Source organism: Mustela nivalis, assembly GCF_964662115.1.
Source record: "Mustela nivalis genome assembly, chromosome: 18".
In the NCBI taxonomy this organism is placed as follows: Eukaryota; Metazoa; Chordata; class Mammalia; order Carnivora; family Mustelidae; genus Mustela; species Mustela nivalis.
In genome coordinates, this window is record NC_139037.1 from 34,757,675 (window position 1) to 34,782,527 (window position 24,853).

A 24,853-nucleotide genomic window follows, 5' to 3' on the forward strand; every position below is an offset into this window, starting at 1 on the left:
TACTATGCATAATGAAGAAGGCAATGGCAGCAGTGGTTAGGAGCAGTGGTTCTGCCATAGTCTATATTCTAGCTGCATGACTTTATGGGAGTTTAATTCTGTGTGTGTGTGTGTGTGTGTGTATGTTTTTAGGAGAAAAGTAATAGTACCTATAGCAAAAGATTGTTGTGAGATTTAAATGAAAAGCACCAAAAAGGACACTGCTTGTCACATGTTAAATACTCAATAAATATTAGCTACTAAAAGTCACTGCTAACACCATCAACATTAGTCTTTATTGTTAACATTAGTACCACTACTACAATCACCAACTACGTCACAGCATTATTTCATCTTCACAAAAGGACTTACGAAGGATAACTATTATCTCTATTATCCAATGAGGAAAAGTAGATAAAAAAACAATTCACACAGTTTATAAATATCATACTGGGATCTGAGCCTAGTAGCATGAGCCTAAAGTCTATATAATAAGTACACAATGACACTGTCTCTCAAAAGGGGCAGGAGGGACTCAGGTGTGATAAGTAATAAAATTTTCTAAGCAATAAGATTTACTGATCATTTATTATGCTCCAAGACCTCCTCTAGGCTCTAGGGATGCAGGAGGACAAGACAGATGAAATCTCTTCTCTCATATGAGACAGGCAAGAGAAGAGAAAAATATCAAACAGTGAGAAGTACACTAAAGAGAATTAGAATTAAGAGTGATGTGTCTGACGCGGATGGAACTAAAGGGTATTATGCTTAGCGAAATAAGTCAATTGGAGAAAGACAACTATCATATGATCTCCCTGATATGAGGAAGTGGAGATGCAACATGGGGGGTTAAGGGTGTAGGAGAAGAATAAATGAAACAAGATGGGATTGGGAGGGAGACAAACCATAAGTGACTCTTAATCTCACAAACAGACTGAGGGTTGCTGGGGGGAGGGGGGTTGGGAGAAGCGGGGTGGGGTTATGGACATTGGGGAGGGTATGTGCTATGGTGAGTGCTGTGAAGTGTGTAAACCTGGTGATTCACAGACCTGTACCCCTGGGGATAAAAATATATGTTTATAAAAAATTAAAAATTTAAAAAAAAAAAGAGTGATGTGTCTGGGGGCCACTTAGATTGGATAGGCAGAAAAGGCCTTTCTAAGGAGACTTAAGCTTAAGATGAGAACCTAACAGACAACTGAAAGGGACAAGCACAAGCTACCAAACAGCAGGAGAGAGGGCTTTCCAGGCAGAGGAAATAGCTATTACAGAGAACCTAACTGAAACAAAATTGTCCCTTAAGCAACCAAACCAAGCCATTAGGCCTGAAAAGCAATAGGTGAGGAATACAGTGTTCCATGAGTAGATTACAGAGATGCAACATCAGGTGCCTTGGGTCACCCAAGGGAAGGGACTGTGGATTTTATGCTTAAATGTAATAAATTATCACAGGAAAGTGACATGATCTGACTTACAAGTTTAAAAAAATCTTCTTACTGCAAGGTAGAGAACAGATTGTAGTAAGGGAAAAATATGAATTCTTTCCAGGCTATCTCAGTAATTTAGGGAAAAATATGAATTCTTTCCAGGCTATCTCAGTAATTTAGACCAGAGATGAACGTGGCTTAAACTAGGGAGGCAGGAGTACAGCTGGGGAAAAATAGACAGATTTTAGTATACATTTTTGGCGATGGAGTAGAAAGGATTTACAAATGAACTGAAAAAAAGGATGAAGAAAAAAGGAATAACCTCTGTATTTTTAGCCTGAAGAGCCAGCAAAATAGTAGCTTACTGAGATGAAGAAGATTAAGGGAGGCCCATGTTTCGGGTAGGAGTAGAAATTAGAGGTAAGAGTTTGATTTTGGCCAGGTTTCATTTGAGATGCCCATCATATATTCATTTGGAAATGTTCAAGTAGGTGCCTGGATCAGAATCAGCAACTCTGGAAGTTCCTCTTATCATTTCTCTCACCTCCCAGAAGACTGATGATAAAGAAAACATCATGAGGAAAATAGATTTTAGGTGGCATACTGTGAGTATTCTGTAACAATGTGAAACAGCAAGACAAGACACAGTGCTCCTCGTGAAACTATTTCACTTATAGAATCTAAAGCATCATCTCTGCTAAGGATAATGATACAGAGAGAAAGTAAACTTTAAGGTCAATGAGATTCATGCCAGGAGAGTTAAGCCACATCATACGTCCTCTATTTCTTAAATCTTATAAGATTACAGGGCAAGACCTACTAAGAAGCGATCAGAGCTCCCAGCAGGATCCAATTTACAAGTGTTTTAGAAAATTCCATCCTACTTGAAGGGAACCTGTTTTATATCCAATATAAGACAAAAATAAAGTCTGACTATACATAAAATAATGACTGCTCTCCCTGCTGTCTGACAGGAATTTCCATGGAAACTGTCATAAAAAATTTCTTTAGTCTTGTGTTATTGACAAAAATGAAATGGACTTGGACTCAAATGAGAACCAGATTCTGGGTAATCTGATTCAAGCTAATTGAATTTTAGCATGACAAGTTTTCTTAATCAAATGGCTACCTAGAGGCTAGATATCAAAATGAGAGAGATAAGCAAACTCATCTGTTTTTGTAGAAGTCCTATTTTTAAATACTTATCAGTAATATTATAAAAGACCATGTTAGGAAAGATAAAAACTAAAATCTATTGGGCAGCTACTAAATAGCAAGTGTTTTGCATATAACATCTTACTTAATCCTCACAATATTTCTTCCAAGTAGGTTTTATTACCCTTATTTTTATAGAGAAAGCAGCCAGTTCTCAAGGATTTAAGTAACTTGCTCAAGATCAAACAACAGTAAACAACAAAGGCAGGATGAGATCCAGGTTTAGCTCAACACAAAATGTGTACTCTTTCCTTAGGCTTTTCAAAGGGGCTATAACCCACAGTGGTCCGGGAACCCAGGTATATGGTATCTCTAAGCCACAAGAAACTTTTTGATTGTCTGTTACATTAGGCTGAAATCAAGGCTATCATATAATGCCTTTAAAAAGAAAAAGAAAAAGAGAGTCAAAAATGTAAAATAGAGTTGAGTTATGCCCAGAATATATAATAAAACTTTACCAGGTACTGATATGCTCATCAAATCAAATTGATAAAAGAAAATTAATCAAAGAACCTAAAAAGAAATCAGGAAAAAATTCAAGTCTTATGCTGATAAACTCACTTAGATGCTGGTAAACTTAGGGAGCCAAGATAGAGACAGGCTACTTCATTTTAAGAAGGAGTAACTTTCAAAATTATTATCTAAGAATAAAAGTAAAAACACTTCTTAGCTCACTACAAAATGCTCTTAACAATTACTACTAATAATTCAACCACAATACCAATGTGACTGCTATTGCTGACTAGCTCTGTTAACCTAACATATTGTATAACTATAGCAGTCACATGAAAGATGGAGGCAATCTGAGGAATGGATGCTACACTCCTTTCCTAATTTGATAATTTATTTTGCTGGTGGAATTTTCCTATAAATTCAAGGTCTTGTATATTTTACTCCAAGGTTCTTTAAAGAAAAACCTGTACCTCCAGATACCTCTTTGGATTTAAGTAGTCGAAACAAAAGAGATGATATTTAACCATAGCACTTATCAGAGCACAACTAAGCATGCACACACAATAAATTGAGTAAAGAGTGGGAATGAAGACAAAATAATAGAAATAAATTCAGGAGAAATAAAGAGGGTTACAATACATAAAACAATCTAGGTACACTAGAAGTTAATTTTCCAAAATCAAGGTACTAGCTTTCATTTTTGGTAACATCGGATAGTATCTAGACAAAAACACCAGGGAAAAGCTCAGCTGTCCGCCAAGGACATGCTTCAGAATAACTGTTAAATGAAATTATTCCTTTTTTTTTTTTTTAGATTTATTTACTTATTTATTTGACAGAGAGACAGAAAGCTACAGCATGAGCAAAGGAAGAGAGAGAAAGAATCCTCAAGCAGACTCCCTGCTGAGTGCAGAGCCTGACACAGGGCTTGATCCCAGAACCCAAAGATCACGACCTGAAATTAAATCGAGCCAGTCGCTCAACCAACTGAGCCACCCCGGCACCCCTGAAATTATTCCTTAAAACACTCTTCTACAGTGATGATGTCCAAGAAATCACAATAGGGAAAATAAATCATTTCCAAAGCAGTATTTCTCAATTAGTAAATAAATTATAAATGTAAACCACTCAGAGTGTTTAGCAGATAAAAGATTTAAGGAGATTTTGGAGTCATTATTAAGTTTTGGTTAAAGGAATCCCCCCAAAAGTGTAAATGTTGAAAGTAATTCACAAGAAATCAGGTCTTTAACATAGCTTAAAACTGTGAAGTTTGGTATATTTCTATTTTGTCTCTTAGTGCATTCTATTTCAATTTAATGATATGGTACTGGAAATGCTTTTTGTATATGAAGCATCTGTATATCAAATACCCTATAATGGTAAAGCACAGGTCTTATGTTTTGAAATTTTCAGTACTATTGATGCATAAAAGCTTATCTTTAGTATTCTCTTTCCCTATAACTGCTGAATGACTTTGCTAATGCTGGAAACTCACCAAGCCCTTACTAGGAAAGCCAAAATGGAAAACAGAGCCTGGTGCTTAAAATACAGAAAACACAGTCCAAAGATGTATGTCTTCTTGGTCTCTTAGTTCAAAGATTAAACTAGAAATCAACTGTCGATGTTATATATTATATACTATTTTGTTATTTAGCAGATGATAGCTGAAGACAAGGATCATTTTCATTCCTTAATATGAGCATTCTTTTCTGTGATTTTTCCTTAAGCTCCTTCCTATTTCAAGATTTTCCACCTCAATCTTGCCAAAACAGGAATTAAAATCTAAAAGGAAATAAAAATCTGGGCTTTATTGTCAGGGTTTGGGCTGCCTCATCTCACATTTACCTGTTAATGAGTCCCAAGGCTGAATATTCTGCTTAAGGGATAGTTGAGACAAAAAGCATCCTCATGCCAAAGGGCTTCTCCAAGAGTGTTCACACAATGAACAGATTTTATTTTATTTATTTTTATTTTTTTTAAAGATTTTATTTATTTATTTGACAGAGAGAGATCACAAGCAGGCAGAGAGGCAGGCAGAGAGAGAGGAGGAAGCAGGCTCCCTGCTGAGCAGAGAGCCCGATGCGGGGCTCGATCCCAGGACTCTGAGATCATGACCTGAGCCGAAGGCATCGGCTTAACCCACTGAGCCACCCAGGTGCCACCAATGAACAGATTTTAAATGGCCAAGATGGGTCACTACATATAGAAAAAAGCCCTAAAGAAGGCCTTTCCTTCTTTTGTAAAGGAAGACTAGATACAGCCAAAGAACTGAATTCCTAATGAGAATACAAATGTGGTCTCCATTGGATGCAAGAACTTTCTTGCATATGTTTTCCAAATCCTAGGGACTCATGAGGGGAGCAATCAGCTTTCATCCAGCTTGCAAAGGGTCTCACCAACATGTCTAAGAGCCACTGTGCCAATATCTCCTCCAGCCCTTATACCAACATGCCAAGGGGTAGAAGGCAAAGCAGATAGCCTTGAAACATAATAGTCTGGGATCTGGGGCAAGTTGTTTTACCTTTGTGAGCTTCCATTTCCTGTCTACGAAATCCTATTTACAAAAATACCTTCTTCACAGGGGCACCTCAGTGGCTCAGTCAATTAAGCATCAGACTCTTGATTTCAGCTGAGGTCCTGATCTCAGGGTCATGAGATGGAGCCCCACATTGGGCTCTGTGCTGGGCATGGAGGCTTTTTAAGATTCTCTCTTTCCCTCTCCCTCTGCCCCTCCATGCATCTCTCTCTTTAAAAAAAAAAAAAAAGAAGAAGAAGAAGAAGAAGAAGAAACCCTACTTCACAGGTAGTAGATGAGGAAATAATTGTAACATCAACCAAAAATTTCTAATTTAAGAAAGTTACTTCCATTATCCGAGAAGATGATACTCACTTAAGAAACTTTTTAGGTACCCATTTTACAACTGAGGATCCCTGGCACTGAGGTTCCCAGACCCTGGACACATATTGCTAGAGTAAAGACAGGGGCTCCTCTTTACACTTCTCACGCCCTACACAGTATGACTATAGGCCACATTCAACATATAGTACAAACTTGAGTCTAACAAAAACAGAAATGATGCCAGGCTTGGGCCCACCAAAGAGGAAATAAAGCCAAGATGGTATCATATGGTTGACACCAACCTTCAGAAACAAAGGTATTTAAAATTACCAAGTGACCCTTTTGGGGTCTGCACACTTACCAGACCTTAAGAAAGCTGGAGGAGAAGAGACGATGGCATCAGGTGAGCTGGCCATTTCAAATTGTTGACTCTAATCATAAGCGTCGCAGGCTAAACTACAGCAATTTTCAAAACTGTTTAGTGAAGGTTAGAAGCAATCAGCATTAGATTAATTGAAAGCAGTGTGAGCAGTTATTAACATGATGCAGTGTGCAACAAAGGCAATAATCGAGGCTTATTATAATTTTATTTTCTTTTTAATGACTTGAAAATTTGATTTTCTTTGCTTTGATAAATTACATTTGCTTATAGGGATGAGGCAGGAAATATATAATATCCACTTATTAAACATTACACAAGTGTAGCATCCTCTATTGAGCAGTGAAGTGATTCGCTACTATGTAACAATGCTCAGAACTTTGCAGTGGCATCTAGCTCAGAGTCAGGTTATATCTTTCAAACTAAGCTCAGTTTATATATTCTTCTAAAAGTAACAAACAGAATCAGGCTGATTGTTTTTAATAACATAGGAAGTCAATAATTCATGCAATAAACTTTATAGTCAACACCTTACAGAGTTAGAACCTGAAACCTCAACTAATTTGGAGGATTGACTTTGAATACTATCTTTTTCTACCATGATATAAACACACAGTAACATCCAATATTTATACTATGCACTTAACCCCTTTGCACATGAAACTGACTGCATTCAACAAAAGTTAAATCCGATTTTTTTTTTCTCACTTAAGAAAGGGAAGGTAGGTTTTCAAAGCTTACTGTTATGATATGCAATTCAGAGAAAATAGAGCCTGGAGAAGAAAATAAACCCTATATGCTTATTAAAAGAAAAGAGAAATGCTGTAAAATAGACGTTGGGGGCAGAGCTCAGATCCCTGGAAGAAAACTCAGGTTACTCTCTTTGACCAGATGTGTTCAATACAATTAACACTTTTTATAGCCCAGGTAGACACATTGTTAGTGGTCAATCAATATTTCAGTATGATACAAAAATTTTAAAAACTGTGAAACAACAATACATGTGACTAATTCAAATAACTGTAATGACTCTGAAATGTACTAAGGACTACTTGCTAAAAAAATTCTCTCATACTTTCCTGGTAGTTTTGCTATAACCTAAATAAGTAGTGCAAAACTTTTTAAGCAAAGTTTAAAAACAATGAAATTGGCAAGGAAGAGTCAATGACTTTCTCCTGTATGATTTATGAAATTAGACACATTAAAAAAAAAAAGGCAAACCACACAAGAGACAACCAAAAAATACATAAATTGAAAAAGCCCCAAACATAATGGGGCATATTAGCTGAAGAAAAAAAAAAAAAAAAACCTCTCAATATTAATGCAAATGCAGACTGGTTTTCTGAGGGCCATGCCTTTCTTTGCTTAACATTAGCATCTCTCAACACTGACATATAATAACGTCAATCCTTTAAAAAGGAAGATTCTTAATTAAACACTTGTCATTCCACACATCTTTTCTGTTTATAGGCACACATTTAGCTCAAGATGATATCCAGCCAGCCAGAAAAAAGGGAAGTTTCAATTCTATCTAGAGGAGTGATCAGCCACAAGTGCTAACTTCAAAGTCGTGACTTTGCAATTTGAACAAGTCAGTTCAGGACACTTCCAACTGTTGTAACTGCCTGCGCAGCGTCTTCTGACCTCGGCGGCTTTGGATTTGGGAGGCACCACTGGGAACTGTGAGTCTTGGGGCCACTTGCCCAGGGAAGGGGCCCGCTTCCTTCTGAGCCCTAAGCATGCTCAACGTGACCCCCTTCACAGCGTAAGGCCCTGTCCCCCCTCGATTCGTGTACATAGAAAACTCGCAGAACTTGTGAAGAATGTAAAAGGGAGATATGAAATAAGGCAACACATTTCTGCTGCCAGTTTTCTAGGACCAGATCATAGTCACATCTAAGAACGAAGCTGATTTTTGAGGGAGGACGCACTCCCCCCAGGAAACTGGCAGCCACCTGATTTCTAAAGACTCGGGGCTTAGTCGACACCACCACCTACTTTCCGGGGGGGGGGGGGGGGCACATACGAAATAGCATTGGGGAAAAACATGTGGTAAAGTTGGGGCCACTACCAACTGGTGCGGATGGGGGTAGACATGAGTAAGGAGGCCATGGACCGCCCTCTGCTTTCTAAGGGGACACACGCGGGCACAGGTTTAGCCCCAGGACCCCCACCACCCTCCCGTCCAAGTCGCTTGAGGGGGAGCACCACCCGGGTGCTGGGGAAGGGGGTGGCGCTCCAGCCAGCCAAACCTGAGCGCTTGGCCCGGGCTCTTCGCTCCAACACCTTCCAGCTCACTTCAGCCATGAGCCCCGCCAACCCCAACACCGCTCTCGGGCAGCCGCCTTGGCCACCGCCCCCGGGGCCGCCTGTCAGCTCCTCCCGGCCGGCCCCGCCCCCCCCGCGCGACACTGTCGAGAGGCGCGCCGGCCGGAAGTGAGCGCAAGGGCGATTTTCAACCTAGTTCCGCGGCCTCCCAAGCGCCAGAGGTTTAGCTCTTGGGGAGAGTGAGCCGGGAACCGGCGGCGGCTCGTTCGAGCATCTGGGCAGTGCGATTTCTTTCTCGGCCGGCGGCACGGTGCTTTCCGGCTGCCGTCAAGCGCGGCAGTGGGCCGGCGGGCGGGAGCCGAGGGGCTGCCATGGCGGCGGCGGGCCGGCTGCCGAGCTCCTGGGTGCTGCTGGCGCCGCTGCTTGGGGGGCTCGCGCTGCTGGGAGTCGGGCCGGTCCCGGCGCGGGCGCTGCACAACGTCACGGCCGAGCTCTTTGGGGCCGAGGCCTGGGGCACCCTGGCGGCCTTCGGAGACCTCAACTCCGACAAGCAGACGGACCTCTTCGTGCTGCGGGAAAGTCAGTGCTTGCCCGGCCCTCCCTCTGTCCGCTGTCCCTGTGCCCCTCCCGGTGTTCCCACACCCCTAGCCCGGATGGCCAGTCCTCCTGCATTTCCCAGCCCTTCTCTCCCAACCCTGTCTCTCTCTTAATTTCCAGCATCCTTTGCAGCTTGCCCGTTTTCTCCATCTTTTCCAGCCCCGGATGCTGGCCTGGCCACCCCACAGTTTGATCTACCTACAAGAGCCCTAGAAACACCCCAGGGTTTTGTGTTGTTCCTGAGAAGCCTGAGGCCTTCACCGAGTACCTTCTGCTCCCCATGCAATCACCTGCTTTCCCAAGTCCTTCCTGATTCCCAGGAGTCTTTTTAGCTTCCCTCTGCCTTCCCTCCCCAAATCCCTTCATTCCTCTGCTTTACTTCCTTCGATATTCCTTCTCCTTTAATGAACTGGGAAAGATGCAACTTGACAGTTTCTAATGATACCTACCTCCTCATTTGCTTTATTCACCCGCCCCTCACTTTTTCAGGGTCCCAGCTTTAAAGCTACTGTATCCACTCTCCGCCCATGCCCCCCGCCCCCGTGCCCTAAACCCTTCACAGCTCACACAACCATTTTGAAGGGACCATTGAGAAACCCAGCGTTTATCAATGTTAAACTGCGGATTCTTCTCCCTCCTGAGCTGTGTAGTCTTATGAGCACCTGACCTTTTCCTCACTTCGGTCACCACCCTAATCTTCCAAATCTCTGCTTTCCTTGTCAACTTGAGGTTCTTAGGAGTTCTTTGCTTTAATCATCACTAAACAAACTTTATTGTAAATCTTGATGCTGACAATGGATATTAAAGGGTCTTAACATTTCGAGTACCCACAGAACTGGGTAGATCAAGGCCATTAAGGGAGGAGGTGAAACAGGTTTATACAGAGCTTAACTAACAGGATCTTGGTCCAAGTTTTTTGTGGCTCTTATAAATATACCAAAGCCTCTTGTGGACTGTGGATAATTTTCCTATCTTTGTATTTGACTATGTATTTATTGCAAGAAGGGTGCATACTGCCAAACCTGTATCTATTCCATCCAAACTGAATTCAGAAAGTTGGCTTGGGCTTAATTAAACAGTTTCAAAAATGTGTTCCAGTGAGTTCTCATGAATGCATCCATTGAGTTCCAGTGCATCAACTTGGGTGATGGTTCCGTAGAAGCCACAAGAGGAGGACCTTAGGAGATTCAACTTTTTCTTAAATATGTAATCATGTCCTTGTTACTAGTTAGATACCTACAGTAGGAGTTCCTGTTTCTTGGGGCAATGCATCTGTGTGATAAACTCAACAGCCTTATAAGAGGTCATGTTGGTAGGTTTGGGAGATAAGGCTTGACATATACTATAGGTAAAAGGCATGTTCTTTATATATTCTTTTAAGTCACCTGATCTGATTCCTGGCAGAAGCCATTGGCCTCAGTTTGTTTTGATCAGCCTCATTTTCTGTGTTCATCCTTCCTGTTTCTGTGCCACTTCAACACTGAATTTGTGATATACTGTTAGGTATCCCCATTCCATCAGACAAGTAGGACTCACCTTGAGAGGGCAGAGGAACTGGAGTAAAATAAAAGGTTTTTTGTTAAGAACAGCACCCAGAAAACTTTTTGTAACCACTGATTAGAGGTATTACCTGGAAATATTTCTCTAATAATGTATATTCACTTCTTTTAGGAAATGATTTAATCGTCTTTTTGGCAGACCAGAATGCACCCTATTTTAAACCCAAAGTAAAAGTGTCTTTGAAGTAAGTACAAATGTATATTTTCCTGTAAAAACAATCATTGTTGTAATGATTGATATGCAATAGCTAGTTGAATTGTCTTTGAATCAATTTTACTCAACTGTGTTGACACAAAACCATGAGGTATAGGTAGCAAGTGATTTGTTAGGAAAAATATTGAGTATACCAAAGTTTAAAAATTACTTACTTTTTAAAAAAATCAATATGTTTGAGTAAATTAGGTTTGTTCCTGCATAAACACCCTTCATTCTCTTGCAATCTAATACCCCTTCGTGAATGTGTTGGAGATTGTCCCTCATCCTGAGTGTGCACATGGCACCAGCTCATTCACAGGTTCATCAGGTCAACTGTGTGTGTTGAGGGTAGGAGGGGGCCTTTATTTGCACTGGGAAAAGGTCAGTGATCTTTGTGCTCATTTCTTTTTGCTTGGTAAGTGGTGGGTTTTTTAAGGTTTATTTTGAAAGAATTTAAATCAAGCTGAATTTTAGATTTGTTCAAATAATAGTTCTTATTTTTATTTTATGTCACTGACATGGCCTGAAACTCAGTGATCATCATCAGTAATGAACCAGCCCAGTTTTGAAACATCAAGAAGCAAGCACTGATTGATGACTGGTTCAAGGAAGACTTGTACAGACTAAAGTGGAAACTTCTAGAAAGTTACAGGATTTCAGTGACCCTCAGTATAATTTAGGTGCAGGCTTTTAAGTTTGGGGACACAGCATTAACAAGAGATAGCAGTAAGCGTGTTGTGAAATGGAGATGGAAAGATTTACTTAGCTGAAATGGATGGTATACTTTGGAGAGTTATGGACCATGAAGATGAGATCAGGGAGGACTAGGAACCTGTGATAATGTTATCACAACGCGTTTGAACTGAATCCCATGAAAGGTAGGGAATCATTACAGGTTCTTGTTTAAAGGAAAGATGAAGGGGTGTCTGGGTGGCTCAGTTGTTTAGCTTTTGCTTTGGCTCAGGTCATGATCCCAGAATCCTGGGATCAAGCCCCAGGTCAGGCACTCTGCTCAGTTGGAAGCCTGCTTCTCCCTCTCCCACTCCTGCTTGTGTTCCCTATCTTGCTGTGTCTCTCTCTGTCAAATAATAAATAAAATCTTAAAAAAAAAAAAAAAGGAAAGATGAAAAAAATGGTATTTTAAGTTGATTTACTTGTTAACCATTTACAGGGTGAATTGGTTTGTAGAAAGATAAGAAATTACTTAGGAAACAGTTTAAAAAATATTTAATTCCCTTTGTGGGCTAATAATGATTGCTCAGACTCTACAATATTTAAACTCAGACATTTGTTTAAAAAAAAAAAAACCTTGGGGCACCTGGGTGGCTCAGTGGGTTAAAGCCTCTGTCTTCTGCTCAGGTCATGATCTCAGGGTCCTGGGATCAAGCCCCACATCAGTCTCTCTGCTCAGCAGGGAGCCTAATTTCTGCCCCCGCCTCCTCCCACCAACCTCTCCGCCTACTTATAATCTCTGTCAAACAAATAAATTTTAAAAAATCTTAAAAAAAAAAAAAAGGACCTTGAATTTGAACATTGAGAGAAAGTTTTAAATGAACAAACAGGAACTGTCCTTCTTGAGAAATTTTCCTAGTAATAAATGTCAGCATGCTTGGCGTGGGCAGATAACAGGAGGTAAATATTATATACAAGAAATGAAGTGCTTGGAAGTGATTTTTCTTGGAAAGAAATGTTTGAACTACAAAGGACTAGACTTTTATCGACTTTAAAAAAAATGGCAGTTTGTTTCATTTTCTTTGATTACTGCAGTGTTGTCTTATATTATTAAGATTTAGAAACTTGTTTTTATTTTGTTTAGAATATTTTTCAAAGGAAAAATAACTCTCCTTTCCTCTTCCCTTTCCTCTTTGCTCTTTCCTACTCCCATGTTCTTTTCTCAGATGCAACCACTTACAAAACCTTCAGATATTTTTTCTGAGGTTTATTTCCATATTAAAATAAGCATTTACACTGTAATTTCTTCACTAATTATCATCTCTTGGATTTTTGTTAGCATAGATGAGGATTTGCCCTTAATTATCCCCATCATCTTAGTTTCATTATATCATATTTTTAGTTAAATTAGTAAACTTCGTTTACATTTTGACCATGTAGTTTCTGTGCACGTCAGTATCCACCATTTTTTATTTCGTTTCTGCAGAGTTTTTCCTCCTGAAGTAAATGGTTGATTTTTGAAAACTCAATTGCGTAGTTTTCTGTGTACTTTAATTTCATGGTACATGTTCCATCGTATTGGCTGAATACCAGTTGTACATTTTTGTTTTCCCCTTTGAGTCCCCTACACTTCTACCCCCTCTGGATTCATTCTTTAAGCCTCCTGCAAGGTTAGTATTTGGGGATTTTCCCTTTGTCATTCTTTGTTGGATTCCTCTTTTTTGGATCCTGTGCCCTTTTATTCTTAACGTCTTCATTTACTTCACTAGAGTGCATCCTTTAAGAAATTTCTAAGCAACAGTATATGCTTTTTCCTTCCAAGTCCCCAATTTTTTATTACTTTTAATACTTTGATTGGCCTGTAGTCTTCTAGTTTCATGGGGTGCTATTTTATAATACAGTGCTTTTTTCCCCCCTAATCCTTCTAAGGTGACTTGTTTTATTTTTACTTTTGGAAGCTTTTAGGGTCTCTTTATCCCTTTTGCTCTGATATTTCATGATGCTGTGTCTTGATTTATTTTTCATTTGTTATACTGGGTATTAGATGGGCCCCTTCAAAATGGAGGTTTCTAACCTTGGGTGCTTTCTGAAATGTTCTTATTTCTTTAGTGATTTTTTTAATTCTCTTTCAGGAATTCTTATCAGTTGGTTATTGGACTACCCTTACACCTTCATTTTATCTGTGTTTTTGTCATTTCATTTTGTTTGCTTTCCAGGAGGTTTTCTCAGTTTTACTTGAATCTTTCTATTGAATTTTTTGTTAGCTGTCTTTTTTTTTATCTCCAAAAAGTTTTCTTTGTTCTCTTACTATTCTTTTCTCTTAGCATGCTGTTCCTTTTTTGTTTTATGGACATACTTCCTTATGTCTTCAAGTATAGTTTTGAAGATTCGTTATTCCCCTTATTATTTCTCTTTTCTTCCATTTCCTTAGTGCTATTTGTTTTGGCTCTCTTTAATATTCATAGTTTTCTTCAAAAAGCAGAGATATCATACTTAATAGTATGGGACTAACAAGCTGATTGGAAACTTTGCTTGGTGCCCCTTATCTCCTGTCTTGCCCTGTGGGTATGTTCCTGGATGCCTGGCATCCAAGGAATAAGATAGAGCTGGGGGCAAGGGTCAAATTGTTCCTTCTGTAAACTTAACATTCTGTTTTTAGCTGAGTCCCAAACCTTACCCTTTTCTGTAACTTAAATCTGTAATCCCTGGTTAATAAACTGCTTGGTTCTTGTCTTGTTGAAAGAGAGGGACAAGGGACCATCACTCACAATACAGACTTTCAGATAAAGCTGTTTTCAGCCTCTTGCATCACTCTTGTCTTTCATAATTTCTGATGACTGCAAATTCTGAGCTTCTCAGTTCTTCTGGGCAAAAACTTTCATTCTTAAGCCTTTTCCTTAAAACGTTTTAGCTTATAGTTTTCTTGTGCTCCTAAGTCAGTTAGCATTCCTTCCACTCCCTATCTCCCTTTATGATCTCTTTGTTTTTGAGGGATATATATTTTTTAAAAACTTTTATTCAGTATCATTTTAGTCGGTTCTTCGAAAGAAGAAAAGGAAAATGCCTATGTCGGGGCGCCTGGGTGGCTCAGTTGGTTGGGCGACTGCCTACAGCTCAGGTCATGATCCTGGAGTCCCAGGATCGAGTGCCACATTGGGCTCCCAGCTCCACAGGGAGTCTGCTTCTCCCTCTGACCTTCTCCCCTCTCATGTTCTCTCTCACTTTCTCTCTCTCAAATAAATAAATAAAATCTTCAAAAAAAAAAAAAAAAGAAAGAAAACGAAAAACACATATGTCAATCTCATATCTTTAAACGTTCTACTTCTTATTTTTACAGCTATAAAGAAGCTCTGTATTTGTGGCCATATAACCTGATTAGGTTAAATTCCCAACTAATCCTTTGTAATACATTCCTGTCTATTCTAGAGTACTTTCTGCCCTCAAATCATGAATATATTTAGACAGGTATTAATACCAGTTATGTTCAGTATGTGTTACTGAATATGCTTCTGTATGCACATGCAGATGAAGAGACCTCCACAATTAGATATAGTTTGCTACATTGTAGCATGGGTGATTGCTATAGCATCATTTTTAAAAACCAGGTATTTTCATGGATAAAACTTAAAGTATTGTTGGAATTATTTGAGAAAACTAGCATTACCAAAACGATTTTATCAGGATGAAGTTTAGTTTTAGAGGCTGACACAATTTGAATTTCAGCTATTCAGTTTAATTATCAGCTAGTTAGCTAGTTAGTATTAGCTTTTAGCTTTAGCTTTTTAATTGCTCCAGACCTCAGTTTTCGAGTCAGTTCAATGAGAATAATTCAGGTGATAAAAATTATCAGTTAATAGCTATTAAGCATTGATGTAATGTATGGGACATAATAGGTAGATGCATTATGATACTATTGTTTCTCTTCACTCCTCTTAACCTTGCTTAACCTTTTAAGTATTTTTCTCATTTTCACCCTAAATAAAATCTGTTATATATATTTTTAGATTCTTGATGCCATTTACAAAGTAATTATCTCTAGTCTATTGGAAAACTTGCTATCTTGCTATTTGCTCTAAGTGGAATTAAATAAAGATTGAATTTAAGGCATGTTTTTTGGTTGGGTCATTCAAATGTTACAAGAAGACATGCTTTAAGTTTTCAAGGTTAATATAAATAATTTCAAAATTATTTCATTATTAAAATATAAAATTAGATATGTATGTTTTGATAGCATATTGCCAGGTTTGATAAAAAGAACTTACCATTGTGAATCTTGAATATTTTTCAAAAATAAAATGATTAATCTTCATATATGCATTAAAATCAAAAATTAAATATTTTACAAATAATGTGCTTTTAACTAAAACGACAGTGATACCCCTTATTGTCTTAACAGTTGATTATGAGCCTCCATTTCTTATAAACCAGCCAAATTCATTGGTGTCCTTGACAAAAGAACAAAGTAAAAGGACTATATTAGCTAGTATAAGAACATAAAACTGTGCTTTCTTTTGAAATATTTCAGATTTGTCTCTGCAGTCATCCTGAATTATTTTGTAGATCAAAGAGGCCTAAATACATGAAGGATGATAAGAAATTAAAAAAGAATGAAATGAGAATCAGTTCTGTGATTTTAAAGTTTACATTGAAAATATTTGTGTGTAGTACAAATATAAAGGTGTCCTTTTCCATTATAGCTTGACTCGATGCCTTAAAATGTTTATTTCTTTTAGGAATCACAGTGCACTGATAACGAGTGTAGTCCCTGGAGATTATGATGGAGATTCACAAATGGATGTCCTTCTGACATATCTTCCCAAAAATCATGCCAACAGTGAATTGGGAGCTGTTATCTTCTGGGGACAAAATCAAACATTAGGTGAATTTGTTTTTTAAGAGTTTTTAATGTTTATCACTGGATATTAAAGGAAGAATATACCCATTATTCCTAGGTAAATACAACAAAATATTGTTCTGAAATCAGTTCAGTAAGAATTTCTTAAGAGTCAGTAATTGTTTGTAAAAACATTTTTAAAAGTCAAATTTCTGATTGTTCTTTTTCAGTCGGGCTAATCTGAAATCAGTTCTAAAGAACAGATTCCACTCTTGCTATCTTAGGAAGAGAGTGATTTATTAAAGGGTTTAAGGCCTATAGAATCATTGGGATAGCTGAAGAACAGACCCTGGGTTGAACTTTCAGGAACAGTCCCAGAGCCATCAAGGAAGGCTTTTTACTATAAGAATACTGCCAGTTGCACAGCAGCTGCTAGAATGACACTGTCTGCTGTGACCCTCACCAGCCAGATGGATGCTCTGCACCCTGCCTCTTGATACTACAAATTCAGTGATCAGACCCTGAAGTGGAACTACTGCCTTCCAAAATTCAGTATATCTGATTGGCAAGGCTCACATTTTATTCAGAATCTCAGATACAGAGATATGTGAGAAATGCTATTTTGGGTTTCTGGTCTCCCCATTACAGGAAAACACAAAAAGGTTGGAGTGGAGTTTGAGAGTCTCCCCCAAAACCTTCAAGACTTACCTGAAAAGCCAATTAGTTATACCTAAATAGATAACTTTGTTCGTGGAGCCAGATTTCTCAAGGCAGTGTAGAAGGGATATAGTTATGTTTTCTGTAATATTTGAGAAGATTAGTAGTCTCAAAACTTCAAATTCATTGTCAGTAAATATCTAAAGAAACAGCACCATTGAAGAAGCATTTCATATATGTAAGCATGGACATTTTAGAGTCAAGTAGTTTTGTGCATTTTGTCAATTGTTCCGGTGCAATTGTATTTAAAGAAGACTCACCTAAGAGGTTTTGATGGAAGCCTCTAAAGAAAGCTATCGTAATGATGGTCTTAACTATAGAATGAACCCCAGTATTTTGTCTTTACAAACTTGGTGTCCATTTAAGTTAGATTTGTAGTGTCTTCTTATTGATAATAGTTGAAATTAATTGTAGATGAATTTTGAAAAGAATAGATATTTTACCCCAAGTGTAGATATCAAATATAATATAAAGTACCTGCTAATTTATATATTTTCTTTCTATGCAGATCCTAATAATATGACTGTACTCAATAGGACTTTTCAAGATGAACCACTAATTATGGAGTAAGTATGTGCTTGCTTCCTTTTGAATGATTTTAAACTTAAAAACATAAAAATTCTCACATAAGAGACCACTTTGCAAAGTAGCATTGACACTGAATTTACTCCCCCTTTGAAACTGATAGAGTCTTACACTCTTGACTATATGATATTTACTTACCATGATGGAGAAAAGAAAAAAATGAAATTCAGGGGACGCTTGGGTGGCTCAGTGGGTTAAAGCTTCTGCCTTCAGCTCAGGTCATGATCCCAGAGTCCTGGAATCAAGCCCCAGGTTGGGTTCTCTGCTCAGCAGGGAGCCGGCTTCCCCCCAACACTCTCTTTCTCTGCCTGCCTCTCTGCTTACTTGTGATCTCTGTCTGTCAAATAAATAAATGAAATCTTTTTTTTTTTTAATGAAATTCAGTATTTTAGAAAGAGGAAGAAATTTGTCTTTTGTTTCAGTAGCTTTCAATGCGTCCATTATGGATGTATGTTGACTGTCTGTAGCCATGTCATTACTCAGAGAATTAAGGTAACTATTTCAGGGTAATACTATTAGCACTTGATTGACAAATATGAATGGTATGAGCTTTTCTCCAGAGATTTAGAAAAACGTCTATATTAAGGAGACACTTACCTTTTTTTAAAGCTCTTCTTTAGTGCTATCATTTATTTCTCAAATACACACATATACTAGATAAAGTGTAATCCAAATTCCCGTCAGGGCTTTTGGTAATGATACAGAGATCATTTGGGGAGCTAAAGCAGTATACAGCCACTTTCTTGTTTCCATTGCTGCCTTTCATTCAGTTATTAAAATAGTAATCATATATCAGTAGGTCAGTGGCCATTTGAAGTCTGAACTGTAAATCCATGGATTGATCATCTTAAAGGCCCTCAGCTTGATTGCTTTCATAGTTGTGTTTTTTTTTTCATTCTTGTTGCAGTACTTAATGAAAGTATGAATGTTTAAACTAACAGGGGATTACTTTTGTGGGCTTTTTCTCCTAAGCCCATCTAACTACATTGGTTGGGTCTGAAATACCTGTTGTCTTCTTACCACTCAGGGATAGGCGAAGTTATGCAGAAACTACAGACAGCCCTAAAATTTCACAACAGAAGTTCATTTCTTGCTTACACTGCCTGTCCAGTGTGGGTCTGTGGTAGGCTCAACTCTGTGCCATCAGTCAGGTGCCAGAGGCCCCATCATCTGTGGGGCCGGACCACATGAAACACATAGTCTTCTCATTGCCACTGCAAGCTGAAAGCATGCTGGATGGTCCAGTAATAAATAATAAACCCTTTTGCCTAGAAATAACACATGTCTTACACTTCTGCTAACATTTTATTCACTACAGTAGAAACTGGTGAGCATTGTGATATCGACCACACCTCCCAAAGGTTATTTTCCTTTTAAAGCTAGAACATGAGAATTTTATGAAATAGCTGCTTAATGTTTTTAATGTTTTCTTTTCAGCTTCAATGGTGATTTAATTCCTGATGTATTTGGTATTACAAATGAATCCAGCCAGCCACAGATACTATTGGGAGGGTGAGTAAATATGATTATAACCATGTGATTAATTGTACTTATTGCTGCTACAGGATCTGTGTGCCTATGTGAACTGATTGCATTAACCATTAGGAGAAAATTCACCTCATTGGAAATCCTTGCTTCTAAAGACTTTTAAAAGGGCATTTGGTCATCAAATAGGCTTTCTCAAACAGTTTGGGATTTGATCTGCAACTGCTCTCTAGGTAGAACTGGCTTAATCATTTATCTTCTTAGAAATTAAAGGTATAAACTTACGTTTCCCCATTTGAATATTGGTTCATTAGATGTTTTTTAAGAAAAATTTAATTAAAAAGATGCCTGCAGTCTTGATTGAATTCTCTACCTTAGTCATGTTTGCTCCGAGACTTTTACTGATAAGCCTGTTCCTTCTCTATTTTATTTGTTCAATGAGCAATCAATATTTGCCTGAGAATGTAAACACTCCTTCTCTGCACTCTGGAAACCTTGTGTTCTTTATCTTTGACAAATATGTGTGCTAGCAGTCTCTTACTACCCATGCGTGCCACTCTTTCAAAAAACTTTGGAATCTTGGAATTCAAAGATATAATTCCTTTAGACTTAAATAGAACTGGCCTCCTAACTTTTATAGCAAGTTACTTTGCATGAGATGCCTTTAGCTTGGTTAATTTTTTCTTTGTCTGGTAAGACAGAAATTTAGTTCAGAAATACGGAACATGGGGCACCTGGGTGGTTCAGTCAATTAAGTGTCTGACTCTTGATTTCAGCTTAGGTCATGATCTCATGAGTAGTGGGATAGAGAGCTACATCAGGCTCCACCATCAGTGGTGAGTCTGCTGGAGAGTCTCCCTCTGCTCCTCCCCCCATTTGCACACACGTGTGCATCCATGCAAGCTCTCTCTCTCTTGCTCTCTCTCAAATAATACATCTTTGGAAAATAAAAAGTACAGAACGCATTTACTTGTTTGACTTTCCAGCAAGTGCAATGAACTACCTTTATTAATAATTTGTCTTCCCCAGATGTTGGGAAATCTAATGAATTTCTTTCCTGTGTTTTGGAAAAGTCATATATTTTTATATTTACCTTTTGAAATGTGATTCACAGCCCGTAGATGAGTAAATTGTCAAAATTTAAGGTATTATGAGAAGAAACTGTCACATTTCCTGTCACTTTTTCTGAGGGTTTTCAATAAGGAATATGGGTATTTTAATGCTGGTGATAGTGATCCTTAAGGGACTTACTGTGAATCTTGAATGACAAACATAGTTTTTCTCCCCAGTATTTGAAAAATATCTGAAAGAGAGACCTGCATTCGAGACCAATTGGTTGGAGATCTTGCTTTGCCTAGTAGCCCTGTCTAGGCAGAACTGAGTGTGGGTGGGGTTGGAGGAAGGCACAGGTCACTCCTGCCACTGCCAGTCCTACTTGTTTGCTTTGAGCTGGTACTATTCAGGAAACTGTCTTTTTGTTTCCTCTATTTAATGGCATAAAAGGCGGGGGTTGGGGGGGTGCTGGCTGTCTCCTTTGGAAGAGCATGCAACTCTTGATCTTGTGATCATTAGTTCAAGCCCCCAGGTTAGGTGTAGAGATTACTTAAATTAATAAAAACTCGGGGCACCTGGTCCCTCAGTTGGCTGAGCCTCTGACTCTTGGTTTTGGCTCAGGTCAGATCTCAGGGTCATGAGGTATGGCTCCGTCCTCACCAAGAATTTGGCTTGAGAGTCTCTCTCTGCCTCTCCCTCTGGCCTTCCCCTGCCACGCTCATCTGTGCACACTCTCTTTCTTAAATAAATATATAAATCTTTAAAAATAAAAACTTAAAAATAAATAAATAAAGACATACCTGTGATTGAGAACGTGATGGTGAATTCAGGCCTGCTTTATTTTATAAAGTGGAATAATCTCCACTTTAGTCAAAGAAATACTTGGAATACTTTTAATATGTAATTTGACCTTTAGAAATTAAAACTATTGAAACAGCTATCATTAGTTCAGAGAGTAAAATTTCCAATATCTTTATGGGTTTTCTACTTAATCTACAAGAAAACTATTGAGAGTATCATGTGATAGTATCATAGCTTATTGTTCTGAATTTTGCATTAGATTTTTTCTCTGATGTTTACTGAAAAACAACAGCTTTAAGAACTTACGCCTAGAGACATATTCACTTTTATTTTTTAGACACTATATTCTGCTATATTTCAGTATACTAGAGTAATATTCTCATTTATTCTCATTTATACTTTCATTTACAGATTAAACAATAATAGCTAATTGTGTTGTAGTAACAAGTTTGTAAACAAGATTTATTCCGATGCCAGTTTAAAGAATGAAATTATATAAACTGACAGAAAAGAAGTCCTGTCCATAGCATTGCTGGGATAAATATAGCCTAGCAATATCATGATTCCAGACAACAGAAAGCTTAATATATCCCTATGGGAGCAAGCATTAATGTGTGACTAAAATAAGAAAAATGTGTCTAGGCCATATCACTTTTACAAGTTATAGACATATGTACTGGTACATAAGTAAAAAAGCCATCCGCATTGACATTTTGGACTATTCATGAGACCTTGACTGGCACCCTAGTCTTATTTATCAAGAAACCTAACCTACATTTTGCAACTTAAATGTTGTGCTTTATGGGCATGGCAGACCCAAGATTATCTTAAATTTAATTAAATTTTACAGAACCTTAATTTTATGGGAAATTTGCAATGGTCTTTAAATAGAGTACTAAATGCTCCCATAGAATTGTGCTGAAAAGCCCACAGCCATAACCCGGTCCAGTGCCAGCATGGAAATAGGAGATTGCCCACAAATAAAACTAGCATGACTGGTTTGGCTGGAGTAAATGTACACATGGTCCGTCTAAGCAGGCAGTGGTAATAGGCAGAAGGATCCTTTTTAATTGGCACAGTGGGGTCTATCTAACAGGAAAGTAGGATACTAAATCTACTTGGGTGCCAGAGATATTTGAAGTATGTTAAATGGTCAAAGGTGATGCTTCAGTTTGTGTCTCAACCTCACTTTATAATGACTTGAAATAATGTAACCGTGTGCCCCATTACTTAGAAATAACACCTAGCCATTAAGTGTTAGAGGAGCTTTTGCAGTGATGTGAGTTTATCATTAATGAGCATTTTCTATAAAAGGGAATTTGAAACTGATGTTGCATAAGCATTCAGAATATTTAGTATTGAAGTGAAAGCATTTGTACCTGTAATTTTAATCAAAGCCAAATATAATATTGGTCTGTTCAAATTTCTGTGACTCATACCGAGTTCAGACTTATTTCTGGTTCAGACCCAAGTTGTATACTTGGAAATATTAATGTAGGTATGTAATAGATAACTACTTTGACATATACTCCATTTACTCCACAAGTGATTGCGTAAAAATTTTGAATGAATATTAATGGCACTGAAAGCATCCATTTTTAACTGTTAGTTATATGGATGGATATTATTCTCCACTGCCGAAAAAATTATTTATCTACTATTTATTTATTTATTTATTTTTATTTCTGCTATTGACTATAGCTATCATTAAAATGGAACAGAAAATTATATTATTTCAAAATATAGAACCAAAAGCTTTTTTTTAACTTTTTTTTTTATGTTTAATTAACCAGTGTATGGTACATCAGTAGTGTTTGATAATTTTGATAGAATGTTCAATGATTCAGTAGTTGCATATGACACCCAGTGCTCATCACCACACATGTCCTTCTTAATACTCATTACCCATTTACCCAGTTACCCCAGCTACCCACCCTGCTCCCTTCTGTAACCCTCAGTTTGGTTCCCGGAGTCCAGAGTCTCTCATGATTTGTCTCCTTCTCTGATTTCTTCCCATTCGGTTTTTCCTCCCTTCCCCTGTCGTCATCCGCTATTCCATATGTTCCACATATGAGTGAAACCATATGATAATTGTCTTTCTCTTCTTGACTTATTTCAGTTAGTATCTTTTATTTAAATGTAGTTAGCTACTCGCAATCCAAGAGGCATAAATCCCAGGTAAACTTTTCTTTTCTCACTTCATACCCATAACTGATTTATTTAATCACCCTTCATGTATACTGCAGATTTTGTTGGTTTGCTGATGCAATACAGAAAATGTTGCAAATGTTTCTTAATGGAATAATGATATGATACTGTGTAACTTAAATCTATTGTTTAGAAAAATATGAAAATTATAGATTTATAACACCAAAGGGACGAAATACTCATCAAAGTAGTTGTTAACTTTGTAATCAGCATTAGTATTCATAATCTTAACAAAAAAGGTGGCTTGAGATTATTCATATTTTCTGATATGAAAATACTAGAATTCCTCTATTAGCCTTTTCCCCTCTCACCTTATATACCATTTATATTTGGAACATTGTTATTTAAAGGAATCTATTAGAACTTGAGAAATTAGTTTTTTACTATTATCTCCATAGAAACAACACAACAGTTTTCTAACTTTTCTATATTCCTAAAGAAATTTTCCTATTGTAGATAAATTATTTTATTTTCCCATTGTTTCTCATCTAAACGTTTTTCTTTTCAGAATTAAGCCATACAAATAGTGAAAAGCTTTAGCAAATGCCTGAATTGAATATGATGTAATTATTTCGAATGGCATGTCACTTAAGGATCCCTACTTTTATTTAATTTTTTTAAGTTTTATTTATTTATTTGACAGAGAGAAAGAGAGAGTGAGAGAGGGAACACAAGCAGGGGGAGTGGGGGAGGGAGAAGTAGACTTCCCACTGAGCAGGGAGCCCAGTGTGGGGCTGGGATCATGACCTGATCTAAAGGCAGATGTTTAATGACTGAGCCACCCAGGTGCCCCGAGGATCTCTAATTTTATTTCCTGGGGTTCCACTAGGACGTTTGAGGGGTCAAATGACCTGCAATTCCCTGGTGATTGATTATACTGCTTTTTTATAGGTATTGGTTAGCAGTATTGTATGTAAGTGAATTTTTATTTATTTGTAAGTGAATGAAGGAGCTTCCTAAGAGGTGTAGGTAGAAGCTATAGCTCTCTTCCAGATCCAATTCTAGAAGTTAAACAGCATCACTTGACTTCTGCTGTATTCTATTGGTCAGAACAGATCAAAGAACTAGCAAATATTCAAGGGAAATCTTGGAGGATTATAGAGTCTCCCTATGGATGTGGGCATGGCGGAATTAAAATGCAAAAGAGCATATAGGATGGGAAATAATGTGGCCATCTTTGGAAACACATCACAGTAGTCTGTTCATGTACTTTACCATGAATGAAGACCTACCAAGGAATATGCAAACAGATCATTTAGTAAATCACATTTCATAGTACTCCTACCTAAAATTGATGTGCCTGTATGTCCAGTATTTCTGTTTCCTGATACCTGTGTCTCTTAAGATGAAGGTTGGCTGCAAAAGGGAGCATTCTGATCCACAGTGAGATATTCTGATTTCAGATGTGCTAGACTAAGGTTGTGGGAGTAATGACAGCTTTTGTTTTAATGACTTTGCCTCTTCTATTCCATAACAGTTGTAAAAAATTTGTTACTGTTCAGAGAGAGCCCTGTGACAGCAGACCAAAAACCATCCGTAATAAACACCGAATTCCTATAGCAGAACTTTAAGCTTTTCATAGTACT

General features: G+C 37.9%; 2 protein-coding genes across 5 annotated transcripts in view; one reads left to right on the top strand and one right to left on the bottom strand.

Moving 5' to 3' along the window:
- The window catches only part of PHKB (phosphorylase kinase regulatory subunit beta), a 233,927-nt gene extending 225,238 nt beyond the window's left edge, over positions 1–8,689 (bottom strand). For 2 of the 4 annotated variants that reach the window (XM_082711007.1, XM_082711005.1), the window contains exon 1: positions 8,545–8,689. In XM_082711007.1, coding sequence (XP_082567133.1) covers positions 8,545–8,599 — 55 coding nt within the window. In that variant the 5' untranslated portion in view covers positions 8,600–8,689. Of the gene's footprint in view, positions 1–6,274; positions 6,388–8,544 lie in introns of all 4 variants that reach the window. The other 2 variants (XM_082711004.1, XM_082711006.1) reach the window with 2 other exon arrangements.
- An 8-nt stretch (positions 8,690–8,697) lies between these two features.
- Positions 8,698–24,853, top strand: part of ITFG1 (integrin alpha FG-GAP repeat containing 1) — a 307,089-nt gene continuing 290,933 nt past the window's right edge. Inside the window, exons 1-5 of the mRNA XM_082711008.1 lie at positions 8,698–9,139; positions 10,829–10,901; positions 16,318–16,463; positions 17,644–17,701; positions 19,158–19,232. Coding sequence (XP_082567134.1) covers positions 8,932–9,139; positions 10,829–10,901; positions 16,318–16,463; positions 17,644–17,701; positions 19,158–19,232 — 560 coding nt within the window. The 5' untranslated portion in view covers positions 8,698–8,931. The remainder of the gene's footprint in view (positions 9,140–10,828; positions 10,902–16,317; positions 16,464–17,643; positions 17,702–19,157; positions 19,233–24,853) is intronic.